The sequence below is a fragment of the Equus przewalskii genome, chromosome 12 (genome assembly GCF_037783145.1).
Source record: "Equus przewalskii isolate Varuska chromosome 12, EquPr2, whole genome shotgun sequence".
NCBI classification, from domain to species: Eukaryota; Metazoa; Chordata; class Mammalia; order Perissodactyla; family Equidae; genus Equus; species Equus przewalskii.
Genome location: NC_091842.1, coordinates 32942387 through 32961018, shown reverse-complemented (window position 1 = coordinate 32961018; position 18632 = coordinate 32942387). Strand labels below are relative to the sequence as shown.

Here is an 18632-nt window from a genome sequence, read left to right as displayed (position 1 = left end):
CACCACTTATTTCTTGTGGACCAGGACTTCCCAAAGGACATTCAGGAGCATGTGAGTTCCGGAGGGACTAGGCTAGCCACCACTCACTCTCCATCTCACAACGGCACCCTAACAGCTCCAAGACTTGTCTTTAAAAAAAAACACCTTGTGAACTGTGTTTATACCAATGACTTCCCAAATTAGTATCTGGCCCTGAGCCACTCTTTCTAATAAACCTCACATCTCTTACATCTTGTAAAATGCCCCACTGAACTGCAGGAAATGCTGGTGAGAAGATACTCCTCGAGTTATTTGCTTTCTTTTTACAGGAGAGGAAGCTCTGGCCAATTACATGTTTCAGGAATAAAAAAGTCTCCAAAATAGAGACAAACCAAAAAAATTAAAAGCAGAACTGCTAATGCTTCTATATTTTCTTCTTCTTTTTTAAAAAATTCTGATTCTTACAGGAGGAGTAACTTTACCTTGGGAGCGCCATCTCCAGGAGCTGATTTTAAGGAGAGCTGAAAGCAAAAACAGACACAAACTTAAAAATAGAACTGACTCCACATCACAAAACAAGAGGAAAATGCCTCATGGAGAGAACTCGGCTTACCTCGGCTCTAACATATGCTTTTCTTATTTTGAATCCCAATTTCTGAGCTAGTTCTTGAGTTAGTTTTATTACATGTTCATCCTGAAAAAAGTGAGAATATATGATTAATGGAGGGTTGTATTTACTAAATGTGAAGACGAATAGGAAAAATGTTCCAACTTGGATTCTGTCAAGACACTTGCGTCATGAGCAATTAGTCCCAGCTGAGGCTGGTTGATGGCTGGAAAATGTAACGCTTTAACATTCCTCCACATGGAACCAATAAAATGGCTAGGATGTAAACAAACGAACTGAGATAGGAATCCCACACCTGAGGCACGGCTAAGGAGCACTTGGCCACAGCGTCATAAGCCTCTTTGTATCTTCCTAAGTCACTCAGAGCCTTCGACTTCCGATACAGAGCTTTGCAGTTAGTGGCATTTAAACTGAGGACTGTATCGCAATCTTCTAAAACTTTATCGTGGAAACCCTGGTAAGAACAAAATACAAAGTTAGCAACCAAACAATTCATTTCTTGCATGGTGCCTTCCCGCAAATGCAAGCAAACCCCAGTCTATTATCCTCCTTTTAAACTCCAAGTTAGCAGTATTAGTTTTCTTTTTAAAATTATTTTCGTTATGAAATTTCAAATACACCAAAGTAGAAAGAAAATCATGAGTACTCATGCCCCCACCACTCCGATCAGACGATGTTAACATTTGGCCATAAAGGCCCCAGATCAAGAAATAAAACTCTCCTGCCATAGCTGATGTCTCCAGGTGTCACGCTCCTGTCCTCCTTGCCATAGTTACCGCTTTGTGGAGCTCATTAAAGTGTCAAACGGAAACGGAACTCCCATTTGACAGCTAGTCAATGAGGAATACACTATAGAAAACACGTCATCAATGAATGCTCCTTAACAAAGACCTAGGAGACAACAAGGTCACCTTTCTAAAATGCATGGGTAAATGCTACTGGAGGTCCACAGTGGAAATTAGAAGCACATGACAACATCGCTTTTTAAGCTTGGAAATGTGAAAAGCACATGTTAATTCTTTTGAAGGTTAATTACTGTTTTGAAGGCTAATTTTAAAAGGTCCTAAGAGAAGTAAGTAAAGCTTGACTAAGGGGAAGTGGAGCCAACGCAGACAGACACCTGATATATGTGCTGATCTGCGAACACCTGTTTCTTCCAAGGCTGATTTCTTTTAGAAGCAGACACACTCCCAAAAGCCATAATCAAATGGGAATCTCCAAGGACCAGTAACTAAGAAGTAAATTATTTTTAAAATCCCTAAATATTTGTCCAAAGCTGATTTTTGAAAGCTTCAGGCCATGCTGAGAGCAGTTAATACATCTTTCTTAAAAACTGCAATCAGGAAACTGACTTTTATTAATGTACTATGTTGTGAAAACGCTTTTTCTTTCTAGAAGCATTGTTCTAAAAATCACAACTCACCATATTAGAATAGCAAGCAATACGGTTTATATGTAGTTTTTCAATTATTTCTTTAGGGATTAAAATTTCTTCAGACTTTGCATAATCAGCTATGTTCAAAGCTTCCGTGTATTGGCTCAGCGAGCTGTTCCAATCACGTTCCCGATACACATCGTTTCCTTCATTAAAAAGATTTCTCACCAGAGCCCGCAAATATACCTAAAAGAAAAAGCAAGTTACCACTTGAAGACCTTATGGAACAAGCTGGGGTATGAGTAAATTGTAATCTCTGTATTTGCAACTTCAGAGGAAATTCTTCGACAGGGTGACAAGCACTGTTGGAAGAAACTGTGCGACCCAGGCCAAGCCACTGCCATCTCGCCTCGGGTTTTCACCTTACTGCTTTTTCAAGAGAAAATTCAGTATCTCATTATGAAGAGGCATGCAGCAAAAGCACCTTGTAAATATTTGTTCTCATCTCCAACTCTGTGCCTAGGATAAATCTCTACCAGTGGAACTCTAGGGCAAAGAGAATGAATATTTTAAGGCTTTTGACTAGCATTTCTAAATGGCCTTCCAAAAAAGGCAGAAACAACAAATACTTCTCAGGCTTTGCTTCACAGCACGCCACCGACACGGTGGATTATGTGCACACGTGTGTGTGCGTGCACATAAAATCTCTACCAATTTCAAGGTGAAAAATTGTCCTTTTTATTTGCGTGTCTGATTACCAGTGAGGCTGAACTTTCCCACATTTTTACAGACCATTTGTATTTCTTCTTCTGCAAATGTTTGCTCAAGTCATTTACTGATTTAAGGGGAAGGAAGGTTAAACCTTTTTGTAACCAAATAAGTATACACATTTTTTTGGTATACACAAAGGTTCTTAAGTTTCCTCCACAATTTCTACCATTGCTTTAATATTTTAAAAGTCTTTTCCTATCACAAGATGAGATAAATATTCAACTCTTCTTGGTTTCCTTTTATGAATTCATATCTAAGCAGACGAAAGTATTAAAGAAAACTGGCCAGATCAACGTTCAATAGTTGAGGTGACCTGTGACACGCCACTGAACCCCTTTGGACCCTCGTTCCCCAATTGTAAAAAGAAAGGACTGTAAAGTGAAAAGACCAATCCAAGTCATTTCTAGCTTAATACTCTATGATTCTCCATCTTTCTAGAGAGAGGGGGTGAAGGAAGAGGGAACCGAGGAGTGAAGGAGAGGGAGAGAGAGAGGTAGAGTCAAAGAAGCGGCATTTAGGAGCATCAAAACCCTCAGGGACAAAGCCACAGTGAACTAACAGTCTGTACAGACGAGGGCCTGGAGTGTAAGACCCAGAGACCCGGGCTTTCTAACCAGTTAGCGTCTAACAGATTCATCACTAGCTCTTCCCTCTTACTATCCACTCTTTATGACTGTTAGAACTTCTCTTCTCTAAGTTAAATTAATACAGGAAAGAAAATACAGGACAACTGTCCAGATATATCAAAAAAAACAATGCTGTCCTATATATAAGGGGCAGCAAACTTTTACTGTAAATGCCCAGAAAGGAAGTATTTTAGGCTTTGTGGGCCATATGGTCCCTGTCTCAACAACCATATGTTGTGAACGCAGCCACACATAATACATCAACAAATGGTCGTGGCTGTATTCCAATAAAACTTTATTTACAAAAACAGAAGAGGGGCCGGATTTGGCCCACGGGGCTGCAGTTTGCCGACCCTGCTATAGATTATAGTTCACAAGCTACGTGCGGGGCTCGCGAGCAGACCCTCCCAGCGTCATTACCGCATATTGTTCCTGTGTTCCTGGATACGACAGCGGTGACCTACGGAGAAGAAACACATTAGTGTTAATTATCAGGCTCTATCAGGATTTGTTTATCCAGAAGTCATCTTAAGGGTGGGGTTCTATTACCTTTTCACTGGTTCAAAGCACATTTTAAAGACTCACTTCTCCTTTACTATCATTATTCACATACAACTGCAGTCATGAAAAAAAATCTAAAATGATTCTTTGGTCCTTTCTTGAGTAAGTACATGTTCCTTTCAAATCTCCTGCTACTAAAAGAAGGTCTGGTTCTTCATATGCCAAAAAAGTTTAAAAACAGTATAGAACCACTAACACTACTCGATCCAATTTACTGTAGCACAGAGAAGAGCGCCTCCTTCCTGGGAGGAACAAAGAGGCCTCCTGCCCAGTCACGTCCACTGAAGCCATGGCTTCCAGACCCTGAAATGCTTCAAGGAGGCCAGTCAGACAGAAACAGACTCATGGATACAGAGAACCAGCTGGTGGTTGCCAGAGGGGCAGGGGTGCGGGGCGGGGGGCAAAATAGGTGGAGGGGATTAAGAGTATAAACTTCCCGTTATAAAATACACAAGACATGGGGCTATAATACACAGCACAGGGAATATAGTGAGTAATACTGAACAACTTTATGGGAGACGGATGGTAACTCGACTCATCGTGATGGTCACTTCCTAATGTTTGTAATTATCCAGCTGCTACGCTGTACACCTGAAACTGACAATGTTATATGTCAATAATACTTCAACTAAAAAGAAAGGCGGCCAGTTAGAGACCAAGCTTCTTAACAGAAATGTTTGATCAGAAAAGCCCCATGTGCTGACAAGATGTTCATTTTCAGTCGGTTTTCACTCATCAGAAGTGTTCTTAGGAGATTAGGTTCAAATTTCTCCATCTAACATTTTCAGGGCTATGAAAGGACTTTAGCCCTAAAAATCAGCCTCAGTAAGACCCACTTCAGGACACAAAGAATCCAGTGCAGAAGAGCAGAAAACACTACTGGAACAAAAAATATCTAGTTTCTAACCTGAGTTAACAGGACTTATTACACAAACTAAAGATCTCAACCTCTGCAAAATGTACAGCATATAAACAAGAATCCCTGGGTGACGAGAGCACGAGGTATGAACTGAACTCTTACTGTATAAACTGCAGGCCTTCCTTAATGTTCTGCTGCCTTTTTCTCCTCTCCTCGGACACACTGGACATGTTACCCCGCACATCCACTTTCTAAACGAGCAATCTGGAAAGAAGCAAGGCACAGAGTCACACAAGGCGCTGGGGCCCCTGGACCTCAGCTAAAACGCCCATCGTTGGCGGTCCCGTCACACACTCAGCTGTGGACACGTCCATGCTGCCGACTTGACTCCTGGGTCCCGGACACCAGGAACCCAGCCTGAGTGCCCTGGGAGGTCCCTGTCGCCCAGCACACAGCAGCAGATGGCTTCCACGCTCCCCTAGGCTGCCCGGCCCTGAGACTGTGGGGCTCGTCCTCAATAATCTCCATGAAAAGTCCCTTCTCGCCTCCCCCTCGTCTCTTCCCTCCTTCAACCACAGGTCTTGTTGCTTCCCTGTCTGCACGCACGCGTAAGCTGCCACTGGAACAGTCTCGGCCTTGTTTGCTTCTGGAAGCTCTCCAGAAGAAGAAAGGGCTCCTACCCACTTGCCTCCGCAGGCGTCTGACTTCCTCGCGAGCGGAGGCTAAAACCTTACACGTATTTTGTTACACAGACTTCTGAAATAATCCTTGTTGACACAACTGATAGAATAAGTCATCTCAATGAAGTTACTTCTGTTGGAACTTTCTGGAAGGTAAGGGTTTACCTTCAATGCATCACTGGCAAATGTCAACATGTGTCAGTGCTGTTGGTATCTTCCCCCACTTTTCATGTTCATTTAGCAGTTCCCAGCAAGCCACAGGAGACCCAGGGAAGAGATCTGTGATAAAACATCACCTCCCAGCGTCCTAAACTAGGGTTTCACAACCTCAGCAGTTTGGGCCAGATAATTCTTTATTATGGGGCTGCCCTGTGCATTGCATGATATTAGCAGCCCCCACCCACTAGAAGCAAGTAGCATCCGCTCCCCTCAGATGTGACAAACAAAAATGTCTCCACACGGCGTTAAATGTCCCCTGGCAGGGTTGGGGGGGGGGGGGGGATGACGACACACAACCACTCCTGGATGAGAACTACTGAGATCTAAACCTAAGAAGACATCTTGTCACATAAACCGTGTATTTGGGCCCACGTGACAAATAGGGAAAGCACACCCATGTTTCAAGTACATAGCTGAAATGTTTTAGTTTCGTTATTGCTTACCACCTGAAGTTTTATTTTTAAATCCACCTTTTTAAAAGTGTAGGGGTGCGGGTGGAGGCTGGAATGCCCCAAAGGCTGGTGACGGGTGCTAATTTGTCTTTTAAATACTGTCAGTTCTAAATATTTTGATCTTATACCTAAAAGTTGGTACTTTACTGAAGCGTCTGCGTGTGAAAGGATATGATATCTGGGGTTTGCTTTAAAATACTCCAGCAACTAAAAAAAAGGGGGGGAGGTGATAAGCACAGGGTTTCTTTCCACCTTGTACATGTTTGAAATTTTCCAAAGTAAAGTTTAAAACGCCCATGACACTGAAATAAAATGGCGTTATTTCTGGAATTTGCTTTTAAGACAGTTTAGCTTAAAGGGGGACGAATGGGTGGGAACGCAACAAGAACACTCAAAATAGGGTAACTGTCCCAGCCGGACAATGGGGAGCCATATAGGGGTACATTATGCTCCTCTACTCGACATCTCTGACCATTTCCATAATAAAAATTTTTTAAATTCATACTTGTATGTACAAAGTTCTTTAGGGAGGCACTATTGTGAGAGAAAAAAGATTGAAAATTAATTTGACGTCTATCAAAAAGGAAATGGCTGAGTAAACTGTGCAAAAAAAAAAAAAGCTGAGGAACAAGCGTCCACGATATGATCCTGTTGCGTTAAAAAAAAAAAAAAAAGGGAGAGGGGACTATATATTCACATTTGCTTGTATACACACGAAAGAGCTCCAGAGGGAAACGTGGAAAACTCCAGCAGTGACACAAAACTGGGGGCTGGGACAGGAGTAGGACGGTGCCTTTCACTGCATGCGTTTAAAGCTTTTTTTTTTACCCTTGTAAATGAATTATCTCTGGGGGAAAACAATTAAAGTATTAAAAAAAGTCTACGCAGGCTCTGAGCCCTTCCTTGGAAAGATGACTTCAGGGACCACCAAGCCTTTTCCCAGTTTATTTAAAGCAGGGCTGACTCCGAGTCAGAACCTCAGAGCTCAAAGGCCCCCAGAGAAGCAGTGGGGCAACGGCAGTTGGGCCGGAAGGAGGGGACAAAGGAAGAAAACCCAATAGCAGGAACTAGTCCCTTTTTCTGTTGAATGCCACACCTTTCTCCCTACCTCTGTCCTCAGGTGTGGAATTAGTTTGAGGTTCCCCGGTGGTGTCAATCTGTGGGCTGCTGGGTAATGATAATCCACCAAGTTACGGAAAACCTTGAACCTTGACCTCTAGCGGACAAACGGCGGGTGGCAAAGGGCTGACAACTCAAGTAAATGATTAGGAGGAAATACGACGACGCAAACTCCTTTAACATCATGAAATACCCGCCTCCTTCACGTGTTTAAACATTTGGGGACATAATATCAGGCGATATTTAAATGTAACATTACAGAACATTTCATCTTCTGGAGTTTTCTCCCCAAAGTTTTATTATGAAAATTTTTACACACACAGTAAAGTTAAAATTTTCACAATGAACACCATATACCTACACATGCCTTTTGTACCTTCTACAATTAACATTTTGCTGTATTTATCACATCTGCCCGTCTTTAGCCCTCTGCCTATCCTCCTGTCCTTCCATCCATCCACATTACTTTGGTAAGCTGCAAAGCGAGTTGCAGACATCAATTCTAACTCACAAGTAAACACTTTAGCATACATATCATTAAGTAGAGTTCAATATTTGTTTACACTCTTTTAAGGTAAAATGTGCAAATTTTAAGGCAAGTTTTGACAAATGGTACGCTCATGTAACCCCAGATCCCAAATGAGATACAGAGCATTACTGTCACTCCAGAAAGTTCTCTCAATGTCCCTTCCCCACCCCCACCTCAGGCAACCACTGTTCTGATTTTTTTTCCACCACAGATTGGTTTTATCTGGGAAATAAACCTCCCCTACCCCAGTTTTGAAAGAAAGAAAGAAAAAGATACATGCTTTACACACCATTTTATTTCTGGATCCAGTTAAATCCGCCTCAATTTTAAAATGAAGAAGAACTCAATAAAGTTAATCCAACAGCCACTTTTCTTACTCAAACTGAGCAGCACGTGACAGGTGTCCACTCCCTTCTTGAAAATGGGGCTCCCTCTCCTGCTGACCTCTAACCGGGAGAGCCTGGGGTTTCATCAGGCCCCCTTCTCAAGCCTGACCACACTCGCCCCTCCAGGACCTCCCACACTGCCCGGACCTTAGCCATCCTCACCTGGGGCCCCCGACAACGCCCACGTCCACCCCCAGCAGAGCTGCACACCCTCCGCTTATGTGACTGTTCTACTGGCATGCTGGTATGCATCGCAAACTGTTTTAAAGTAGTATTTCAGTATTGACAGTGAGAAGGAATGTCTCCTTCCTAACCCTGTCACTCAGCCACCCATCTGCCCTTCCTCAGGCCAACCAGCCATTGTCACCAGGCTCTTATGTGTCCCGACAAAGATATTCTGTGGAACAATTCTGCATCTTGATTGCAGTGGTGGTTACATGAAACCACACACGGGATAAATCTACATGGATACACACACACACGCGAGTGCGTGTACAAGCTGGTGGAAACTGAATAAGGTCTGTAGTTTGGCGGACAGTACGACACTAATGTCAATTTCCCGGCTTTGATAATGCTCGACAGTTATATAACACCGCACCCCTCGGGAATCGGATCAAGGGTTCATGGGACTCATACACACTCCATACACTACTTTTGCAACATCCCAGGAATCTATAATTATTCGAAAGTAACAAGTTAAAAATATCCTGTGCATATGTTATTTTTTATACAAACTGGGGCTCCTAACATGTTCCGTACCTTGCTTTTTTCACCCAGTACCTGACCTTAGAAGTCCCTCCCTATCGATACACACAAAGCTACTGCTTTATCCTTAACAGCCACGTAGCATGTCCCACGATGTGGTTACACCCTAACTTCCCCAGGCCCCTAGTGATGGACATTTTGGTCGTTTCCAATCTTTAAAGCTCACCAGGTACACAGGACATTTCAGATATGTATACCTTTAAAGAATTTCTGCAGCATAAAGGGTATACACATTGGTTTCTTTTGCCAGCAGTTGCCAAGTTACACCAAACAGCCCTACCACCCACAGGGCACGAGGATCCCATTTCACTCCTTCACCAAAGAATTCTCAAACGTTTTCAGCTCTGTCAACCAAGGGCAGGAGAAAGAAGTGTGACAAAGTGGTGGGTTTTGTTTCTGTCTTTCTGTCATGAGCAAGGCGGAACATCTCTCCAGATTTAAGAGCCATCTGGATGGACATCCTTCTCTGTGAATGATTTGCTCATACCTTTTGCCCATTTTTCTTCCAGGGTGAGCTTTTCTTATTTATGGGAAAAGCTCTTTATATGCTGAGGAAAGTAGTCCTTTGTGGTGGTATTATTATTTCCCTCAATTTGACGTCAATCCTTTGACTTGAGTTATGGTACTTTTTGACAGCAGAAGTTTTATCTTCAAGTAGCTGAATTTCTCAATATTTTCTTTTATGCCTTCTGGATTTTGACATCCTCAGAAATATCTTCACCCCACTGAGATTATAAAATCATTCTCCACGTTTTCTTCTAGCACTCTCACTGTTTCATTAAAAAAATTTTTTTTAATCGAATCCACTCGTTTACTGTAAGGAGTGACGTAAGGATATATATATATATGTCCCTCCCAAATAGCTCCCAGTTGCCCACACATCATTCACAGAAAGGTCATCTATCTACACTGATCCGTGTAAGGCCACTTTTATCACACACGCAATTCTGGGCCTGTTTGTGAATTTCATCAGCATTCCTAACTTGAATGCCCCTGATCCTGGGCCCACCTCGCAGTCCTAACCCTTTGCCCAGTCTTACCTTTGCAACAACGAAATCACCACGTGGCCAGTTGATCAGACCAGACACCTGGCGTCACCCTCTTTTCTTCTCTCACACTCCACATCCAGTCATCCACAGACAAAGCCAACTGGTGATGCCGTCAAAATGTGCGCAGGACCCCCCAAACCTGATCACTCCCAAGTGCTCCTTGGCCACCCCTGGCCCGGCGGCCAGAGTCACACCATCTCTTCCGTGGATGTCACAACCCCCTCTCTCCTGCCTCTGCTCTCAGCTCCCTGTCCTCGCCACGACCCCTCCTCCACCCATTTCCCACACAAACCAAAAGGAATGCTTTCTTAAAGACATAAATTGATCATTACACTCTGGCTTAAATTATTTCAATGGCTGCCCAGGAGCTTGAATAAAATCTAGATTCTTTACTGTGACGCCACCCTCACCCAGATTCACTCACTCAGCCCCTGTCACACTGGCCCTCTGTGGGTTCCCAGAACCAGCCAAGGGCTCGGTGCCTCTGGGCCATTGTGCTTGCTGTTCCCTCTGCCCATAACACACTTCCCAGATCTGCACAGAGCTGGCTCCTTTCATCCTGGAGTCTTGGCTTAAATGTCACTGTCAGAGGCCTTCCTTGACCCTCAATTGTCACCACATCCCATCCTCACCCCATTATTCACTTCAAGAGGTACCTTGTCTTTCTTAGTACTGATTGTATTACAATATCTGGGTCCAGGTCAACAAACACCTGAATGAAATGAGTGAGTGAATGAATGAATAAGCAAAGAGAATGCTGCACACAATGTTCACAGGCCCGAGAGTTACCTGGTACAACTGTTCACAAAGGCAGGCACGACAAAGGAGGGTGTCCGAGAGGAAAGGACTGGACACAGCGAGCTGGCTGTGGTGGACTCCCCCCGTGACCCTTCAGGGAACAAGGAGGGGAGTGAATCCGCACCATGGGAATCAGCTGGTGACAGCGACAGAGAGGAACCTGAAACCGCCATGACCCCCGAAGCCATGCAGTGATGGGCTTCATTCACCGCCAACAGCTGAAAAGCAAGACCCCCCCTCCCCCTTCTTCCAAAACGAAAAGGAAATGGGGAGGGGGAGGAGCTTTCAAAAGCACACTTTAAAGCAAGAAATTCAATTATATGTGAATTTCATTAAATTAAATTTCATTAAATTAAACCCTTGCAAGCTGGGACATCGTCTTTCTGGAATCAGCTGATCGTAAATTTGCTAATTCTGAAGTTTGACGTAAGGACAGAGGCACCCCGGATCTTCATGAGAATTCCTTAAGTACACGCTCAGCGCCTGCCGGTGAAACTCACTGCCCTGAAGTCTGGAACAGTGCCGGTACCTAGACAATGTATTTCAATCGGCGAGAGGCTGGCCTCCCACCGTAACTTTAGAACCCAGCTCCCAGCAGCAGAAGACACCAAGGTAAGTGCGACATACTATAGAGACAGAAATAATATCTAACCCTTAACACTCTTACTAGATGCCAGGCATTGTTCTCAGGGCTTTACACGGAATAAGTCATTTAATCCTCATAATAACCTTAAGAGATAGGCACTATGAGGAACTGAAGCAGAGAAGTGACGCCAGCAGCCCAGGATCACACAGCCAGGAAGCCGCCGAGCCAGATTCCAGAGCCAGACAGGTGGATCCGAGCCTAAACTCTCAGCCACAGTGCTATTCTGCTCCGTAAGTGCCGCTGACGCCTGGGAGAGGGCGAGGATGTGGAAGCTGGCCCTGGGCCCGGCTCCCTAAGCCGAGTGCAGCTCTGACAGACAGGTGGGCACTTGAAAGCCACTCGAGAGGAACCGAATAAACACACACCCCCACACGCACGCATGCGCACAGTGACTGTTCAAGAGCCATCATTTAAAGCAACTTAGACAAAGCATAGGGTTTCACAGGAATGCAGGGGACACGGAGTTAGGGTACGACGGCAGGGAACAGCTTCACATGGAGATACCTCGGCCCCTAACATAATGTGTCTAGGTACAGGGAATAAATATCAAACAGCCTTACTTACAAGACTTACGGACACAGGACCAGAGAAAGTACCCCAGGGCATGCTGGACGGTGCTTGGATTTTTGCCTAAAAAGGTATTCCTAAGTTTCAAGTGAAAAATTATAGTTACCAGCCTGCATTAAATTCTATCCTCACTCAAGCCTCTCTGTGCCAAGGCATAAGTAAATAAACAAACAAAAAGTAGTTAAAGGAACATTACTGTCAACCCTATCTTGAGCGAGCTCACTCTGGTAACACTTATAAAAGTGTGTGGATAAACACGACACTCAGAGACTACAAACCCAGGTAGTGCAACATTATTACAGATGTTTGACCAACTTCTTGAAACAATGAATCTCGTACTGGATACTTTACGAGACAGTTTTTCCCCTTTACTGAAAATGAAAACTTCATAATGGAGGCTGTGCTAAATAACCATCAGGAAGGTTATTTCATACTTTTTCCAGGTCCCCCATCCCCACCCGACCCACCTTCGCGCCAAGAGCAGTTCATTTTGAAACGACTGTCAGATTCAACATGCGCTGGATGCCTCCTACATTGCCCAGCGCTATTAAGGCCCGGGGAACATCTCACCCTACACCCCAATTCTGTACGGGACAAATCAACAAGATGAGAAATCTCCAAGACAAACAGCTTGCCCAGGGTCACCCAGATGGTCACTGACATGCCCAAGACTGCAGGCGAGGTCTTTTAAAGTGGCAGATTAATATCTTGCTCCAAATTCAGGTATTCTAATAAAATACAAAGGTTCCATTTTTTTATTTGTGAAATAGAAAATTTCTGCCTCTCTCTTGCTGGTTCCATTACCTGGTTCCTGTGGCTTCACAAGGTACGTGACATTAACTAACCAATTAACATTAATTAACTAAACAATGCATTGCTAAACTCATAATAAAATAAAAACGCAAATTTCTTGTGGGGACAAAACCTGGTAAGTAGTCTGGTTTTTTACATTACAGAAAATCACCTCACTTAATGAGCCTCTTTTTTTTTTTTTTTGGCGAATTTAAACATGTATTATCACAAGCATTAATTTTTAAACTTCTGGATTAATATTGTAATATTTCTCCACTCTAAAAATATTAGCTAAAGTTTTTTCTTGGTTTATAAACACCTCATGCTTTAGAGAAAACAAATTTCACTTTCAAACCTAAGATTCTGGAGAAAAAGCATTTTCACTAAAACAAAACACTTCAAGATAGGCTCTAGAAAACAACTTTCCACACATCACACTTTCTCCAGACCGATTTTTTTCTGTCTCATCCTTTATTAAAATGCTCAAAACTATCCAGCAGTCACCTCACCATTCCTAGAGTTGAGATTCTTTCATAATTGATCCTTTCCCACTTCTAACATCAATTTAAACCACTCAAATTGGCAGGTTTTAAAATCAATCAAAATTAAGAATTATGGGACAATATGGTTGACAACCACCATTTTTACTGGCATAAACTGACAGTCTCTGAGGAATGGGAAGAGAAAAGGGTGTGGCTCAGGGTATGATGAGCCCATAAGCAAAAGTCACAGTAACTCTGATGAAGGCACCAACTCTCCAGCTCACTTGGGTGGCAGAGGCCCTGAAAATCAACAGGCTCTTTGCAGAAACGCACACCAAATACTGAAAATATTCGGCCTCAGTAACTCATGATCTGATTCTGAGCTGGACCTCATAACTGTATTTCCAGACTCCGGTACACAGCAGGGAGAGAAAATCCTGTCCACTAACTTGAATTACTCTGCAAATTAGGGCAAGATCCTCACTGTGCAATCAGCTCAAGAGTTCAGCTCAGCTGAGCGTGAGAAGGAAGAGGCCGGGGTTCCTTGAGAGCCTAGGGGACAGGCGGCCACATGCCATCAGATAAGCAGGAAAAGATAAGCAGATGGCACAGGCTCCCAGCCACCCCGCCCCCATTCAATTCGATGCTCTACCTCAGCCCTGTCCAATAGAAATAAAATTCGAACCCCACACCTAATTTTAAATTTTCAAGTAGCCACATCAACAAAAGTAAAAAAAAAAAAAAAAGTGAGCGTAATTGTATGAATATATATATACATTTTTTTTTAATTTTATTTTTTTTCCTTTTTCTCCCCAAAACCCCCCGGTACACAGTAGGATATTCTTCGTCGCGGGTCCTTCCAGCCGTGGCACGTGGGATGCCGCCCCAGCGTGGCTCGAGGAGCAGTGCCATGTCCGCGCCCAGGATTCGAACCAACGAAACACTGGGCCGCATGCAGCAGAGAGCGCGAACCTAACCACTCGACTACAGGGCCAGCCCCCGTATGAATATATTTTAGTTGACTCAATATGTTCAAAATATTATCATCTCAACGTGGACCCTTTAAGCATAAAAACGTATGAACGGGACATTTTACTCTTTTCTTTCCATACTAAGTGTCTAAGCTCGGGCGTGCCCCTTTCACACCGGAAGCACATCTCAGTTCGGTCTAACCACATTCCAAGTGCCCAACAGTCCCATGTGGCCCGCGGCCACCTTCCCGGGCAGCGCAGGCCTAGCACAAGCACATCCTTGGTCTTCAAATCCCCACCATGGGCGCCTCCTTTCCTTCCTCGACGTCGGGGGCGGGGAGGGGTGGGGGACGGGGAAATCCCCCCACTTCGGATAAAGTGCCCCAATCAGGGCGCAGGCGCAGCCTCGAGGGCAAGGCGGCGCTGTCCGGCCTGACCACACCCCTGCGATGACCATCCCCAACAGGAAATCCACGCTAATGGGAACTGACAGGTCTCCATTCCTTACGGGGCGGAGGGGGAGGGGAGGAGAGACCTACCCCGGCCGCCTCCGCATCCACCAGCCAGGAAGCCCCTCGCCGCGCGCCCGAGAGAGAGGGACGCACCCGAAATCAAGGAGCAGGGCACCCCGCGCGCATCCTTCCCGGCCCCCAAGCCCAAGAGCCGGGACCCGGGGGCCCGCGATCGCCGGGACGGACGCGAATAATGAAAACACCATCTTTGGAGCGAAATGCCCAGCGGGGAGGGATCCTGGAGCGGAAATGCGCGCCGGCGCGGGGCGGGCGCGGCAGCAACAACCCGCTTCGTCCCGCTCGGCGTAGACGCGCCCCAGACCGGGCCCGCCGCCCCGCAGGGGAGGGGACGGGTGGGGACCCCCGGCCCGCCCGGCCCGCGCGCTGGGGGGCGCCCCTGCCCCCCACGTCCGTTACCGGCCGCGCGCGAGCACGAGGGGGCGGCGGCGGCGCGCGGGCCCACCTACCTGCGGGGACGCCGCGCCGGCCGGGGCGGACAGCGGCGCGCGGCGAGGAGCAGCGGAGGCGGCGGCGGCGGCGGCGGCCCGGGCGCTCGCTCGCAGCTTCGCTCGGCGACCGGCGGCGGTGGCGGCTCCCCGCGCCCGCGCGGCGCCCTCTGCTGGTGGGAGGCCGCGCCCGCCGCCCGGGAGCCGCCGCCATTGGCTGCACCCGCGAGCGTCGGCGCGGGGGGCGGGGGGGGGGGCGGCGGCGCCACGTCGGGCCGGCGGCGGGCGCGGGCACGAGCGGCGGGCGCGGGCACGAGCGGCTCGGGCTCTCGGCCCTGCCGGCGCTCTTGCAGCCCCGGGGTCGAGCGCGCGGGCCTCGCTGGCCTGGGGCCGCCGCTGCAGCCGTTAGAGGGACCCAGGGATGCCCGGAGTCTCCCTTGTCCGGATGACCGATGGCAGGCTGCCGTGTGACTCAAACTCGGGGCTGCCCGTGTGTGTTTTCTGGGCAGCGGGAAGTCGGGCCCGCGGCTAAGCAGGACCTGACCTAGTTTCGGGCTGCAGGAGGCCTCCCCTGAGAGGCCGGGGAGTTTGGCACTTCCTTATGCAGCGCTTCCTACTCTGCAAATAGAAACTCTTGGGAACCTCAGAACACCCATTATTGTCCCCGTTCTTGCAGAGGAAAGGGGGCGTGGAGCTCAGTGGCAGGTCTGCGGTGGAAACACAGCCTCGGACCTCTAGACGCCTGGCTCCCTGTCCTTCGGGTCCCGCCCAAGTGTCACCTCGTCGACCTGTTATTTTGTAACAGCCGGTGCCCCTGTGGGCAAGGCCCAGCGCTGCGCTTTGTGGCTCAACAGTGGGCAAGGCAGAGTCCCTGCCCCATAATGGGATGGGGATGGGGGGCGGCGGGAGGAGAGGGCGGCGGAGGGGCGGGGTCGACCAGCAAGGAAACAAGGAAGACCGTTTTGGACAGTGAAAATCAGAGAGACAGAAGCAGGGTGATGTGACGGTGAATTGTGGGCTACACTCAAGATGAGGGGCTGAGTCAGGGACAGCCTCTGGGAGGGTGACAGCCATGCAGAGATGGGGAATGGGCCCCAGGCAGAGAAAAGAGCCAGTACAAAGGTCCTGAGGCTGGAGCTAGGTGTCTGGGGAACAGGAAAGGCCTCTGTGGCTGGTGTGTGCAAGGGGAGGACGGACTGAGTGGCAGAGAGGGGCCACATCTCGGAATTCGGAGTTCGTTTTGTGTGGCACAGGTGTCACTCATCAATGCATCTGAATTGGGAGTGCCGTGATCTGATTTACCTTCTAGAAACTTCTCTCAGGCTACTGTGTATAGCCTGGGCCATACAAGGGACAAGAGGGGAAGCAGGGAGAGTAACTGGTGGCCCCTGTAGTGGTCGGGGGGACGTAGATTTACAAACCAGGTGTCAGTCTGCTGGGGCCGTCATAAAGAAATAGCACAGACTCAGTGGCTTAAACAAGGATTAATTTCCTCACAGTCTGGAGGCCGGCAGCCCAAGACCAAGGTGTCGTCAGGGTTGGTTTCTGGTGAGGCCTCTCTCCTTGGTTTGCAGGTGGCCACCTTCTCTCTGTCCTCACAGATGGCCTTCTCTGGGGACACACGTCCCTGATGTCTCTTCCCCTTCTCTAGGACACCAGTCCTGTTGGATTAGGGCCCCACGCTTAGGATCTCCTTTAACCTTAATTCTCTCTGTAAAGGCCCTCTTTCCAAAGACATTCATGTCAGGGTTAGCGCTTCACCATGGGAATTTGGAGGAGACACCGTTCAGTCCATAACACCAGGTGAGTGCTGTGACAGAGACATTCAAGGAGGGCTGACAGGGCCTGTGGCTTTGGTAAAGTCCCCTCTGAGGAAGGGGTTCTTCTCATGGCCAGAGGCTGCTCATCGTTCACGTCTCAGCTCCAATGGCTTGTCTTGGAGATGCCCTCACTGATGGCCCGTCTAAAATTGCTCGTAAACACAGCACCTTATTTGGTCTTCTTTACGGCAGTCAGCACTGTCCGGAATGACCCTGTTTAATCATTTGGGTACTTATTTCTGGTCTGCCTCCACCCCCATAGGACAGCAGAGGCCCTTCTTGTTTTGTCCTGTATTCCCAGCCTCTAGAATAGAGCCTAGCACTCCGTAAACGCTTCTTGAATAGATGTCCCCAGGAACCTTGTCGCTAAGATCTGCAGGATGATCAAGAGGTAACTAGCTGCAGGGGTGCATGGAGAGAGAGGAAAAAACCAAGTCAGAAGATTGTGAAAGGCCAGGGTGGCTGGACCGCAGAGATGTAGGTGGGGTATCGGAGGTGAGACTGCAGAGGAGTAAAGCCACACGAAGCCAAGCTTTATTCTGCCGGCACAAGGAAAAAGTCCATGGGGTTCTATGAGTTTCTTATAGCTGCGGTAACAAATCACCACAAACTTAGTGGCTTAAGACGACATATAGTTATCATCCAGTACTGGAGGTCTGGAATCTGAAACGGGCTTCACTGGGCTAAAGTCCAGAACCTTCTGGAGATTCTAGGAAAGGATTTATTCTCTTGCTTTTTCCAGCTTCTAGAGGCTGCCTGACTTCTTGGCTCATAGTCCCTTCCTCCATCTTCAAAGCCAGCAGTGGTCAGTCCAACCTTTCTCACGATGCATCACTCTGATTCTGCTTCTGTTGTCACATCTCTGACTCTCCTGCTATCTTCCTTCCGTTATCAGTACCCTGGTGATTGAATCGAGCCCATTCAGATAATCCAAGACTATCTCCTTAGATACATAACAGAGTTCTTATGACCAGCACGTTTGTATTCTAAAGAAGAGAAGGCAAGCGAGGCCTGTTCCTTTTATACAGGTTTTGTTTTTCCTAAGGGACGTTGTATTAGTTTGTGATTTCAGTCTCCTACCTCACCTTGGATGCTCCACTCCTCTGCATACTGTCCTGTTGTTTTCCAGCTGTATGAGGACTTGGTCTATAAGACTATTTCTGGGGCCGGCCCAGTGGCGCAGCGGTTAAGTTCGCACGTTCCACTTCTCAGTGGCCCAGGTTCGCCGGTTCAGATCCCGGGTGCAGACATGGCACCGCTTGGCAAAAGCCATGCTGTGGTAGGCGTCCCACATATAAAGTAGAGGAAGATGGGCACGGATGTTAGCTCAGGGCCAGGCTTCCTTGGCAAAAAGAGGAGGATTGGCAGCAGTTAGCTCAGGGCTAATCTTTCTCAAAAAAAAAAAGAAGACTATTTCTGGCTGCCTTGGTTTTCCTTTTAGCCGGGCGCCAGATTAGGTATCTTGGCGAGAGGACCCCATCTCCTAGCATCCATCTGGAAATTTGGGAGTGACTTCTCCTCGGGCCATGAGGTCTCTGGACAGCAGCTCCTGCACCTGGGCAGTAATAGCAGAGGTTGTTCTGTTTTATGTATAAAGATT

At 47.1% G+C, this 18632-nt stretch overlaps 1 protein-coding gene across 3 annotated transcripts in view; it reads right to left on the bottom strand.

Moving 5' to 3' along the window:
- ZC3H7A (zinc finger CCCH-type containing 7A) overlaps positions 1-15456 on the bottom strand; it is a 33488-nt gene extending 18032 nt beyond the window's left edge. The window contains exons 1-7 of one of the 3 annotated variants that reach the window (XM_070566728.1): positions 15234-15456; positions 4962-5063; positions 3800-3839; positions 2031-2228; positions 903-1061; positions 593-673; positions 462-500 (exon numbers count right to left, since the gene is read on the bottom strand). In XM_070566728.1, the coding sequence (XP_070422829.1) occupies positions 462-500; positions 593-673; positions 903-1061; positions 2031-2228; positions 3800-3839; positions 4962-5029 (585 nt within the window). In that variant the 5' untranslated portion in view covers positions 5030-5063; positions 15234-15456. Of the gene's footprint in view, positions 1-461; positions 501-592; positions 674-902; positions 1062-2030; positions 2229-3799; positions 3840-4961; positions 5064-14793; positions 15153-15233 lie in introns of those variants that run through there. The other 2 variants (XM_070566729.1, XM_070566730.1) reach the window with 2 other exon arrangements.
- Positions 15457-18632: the final 3176 nt, after the last annotated feature.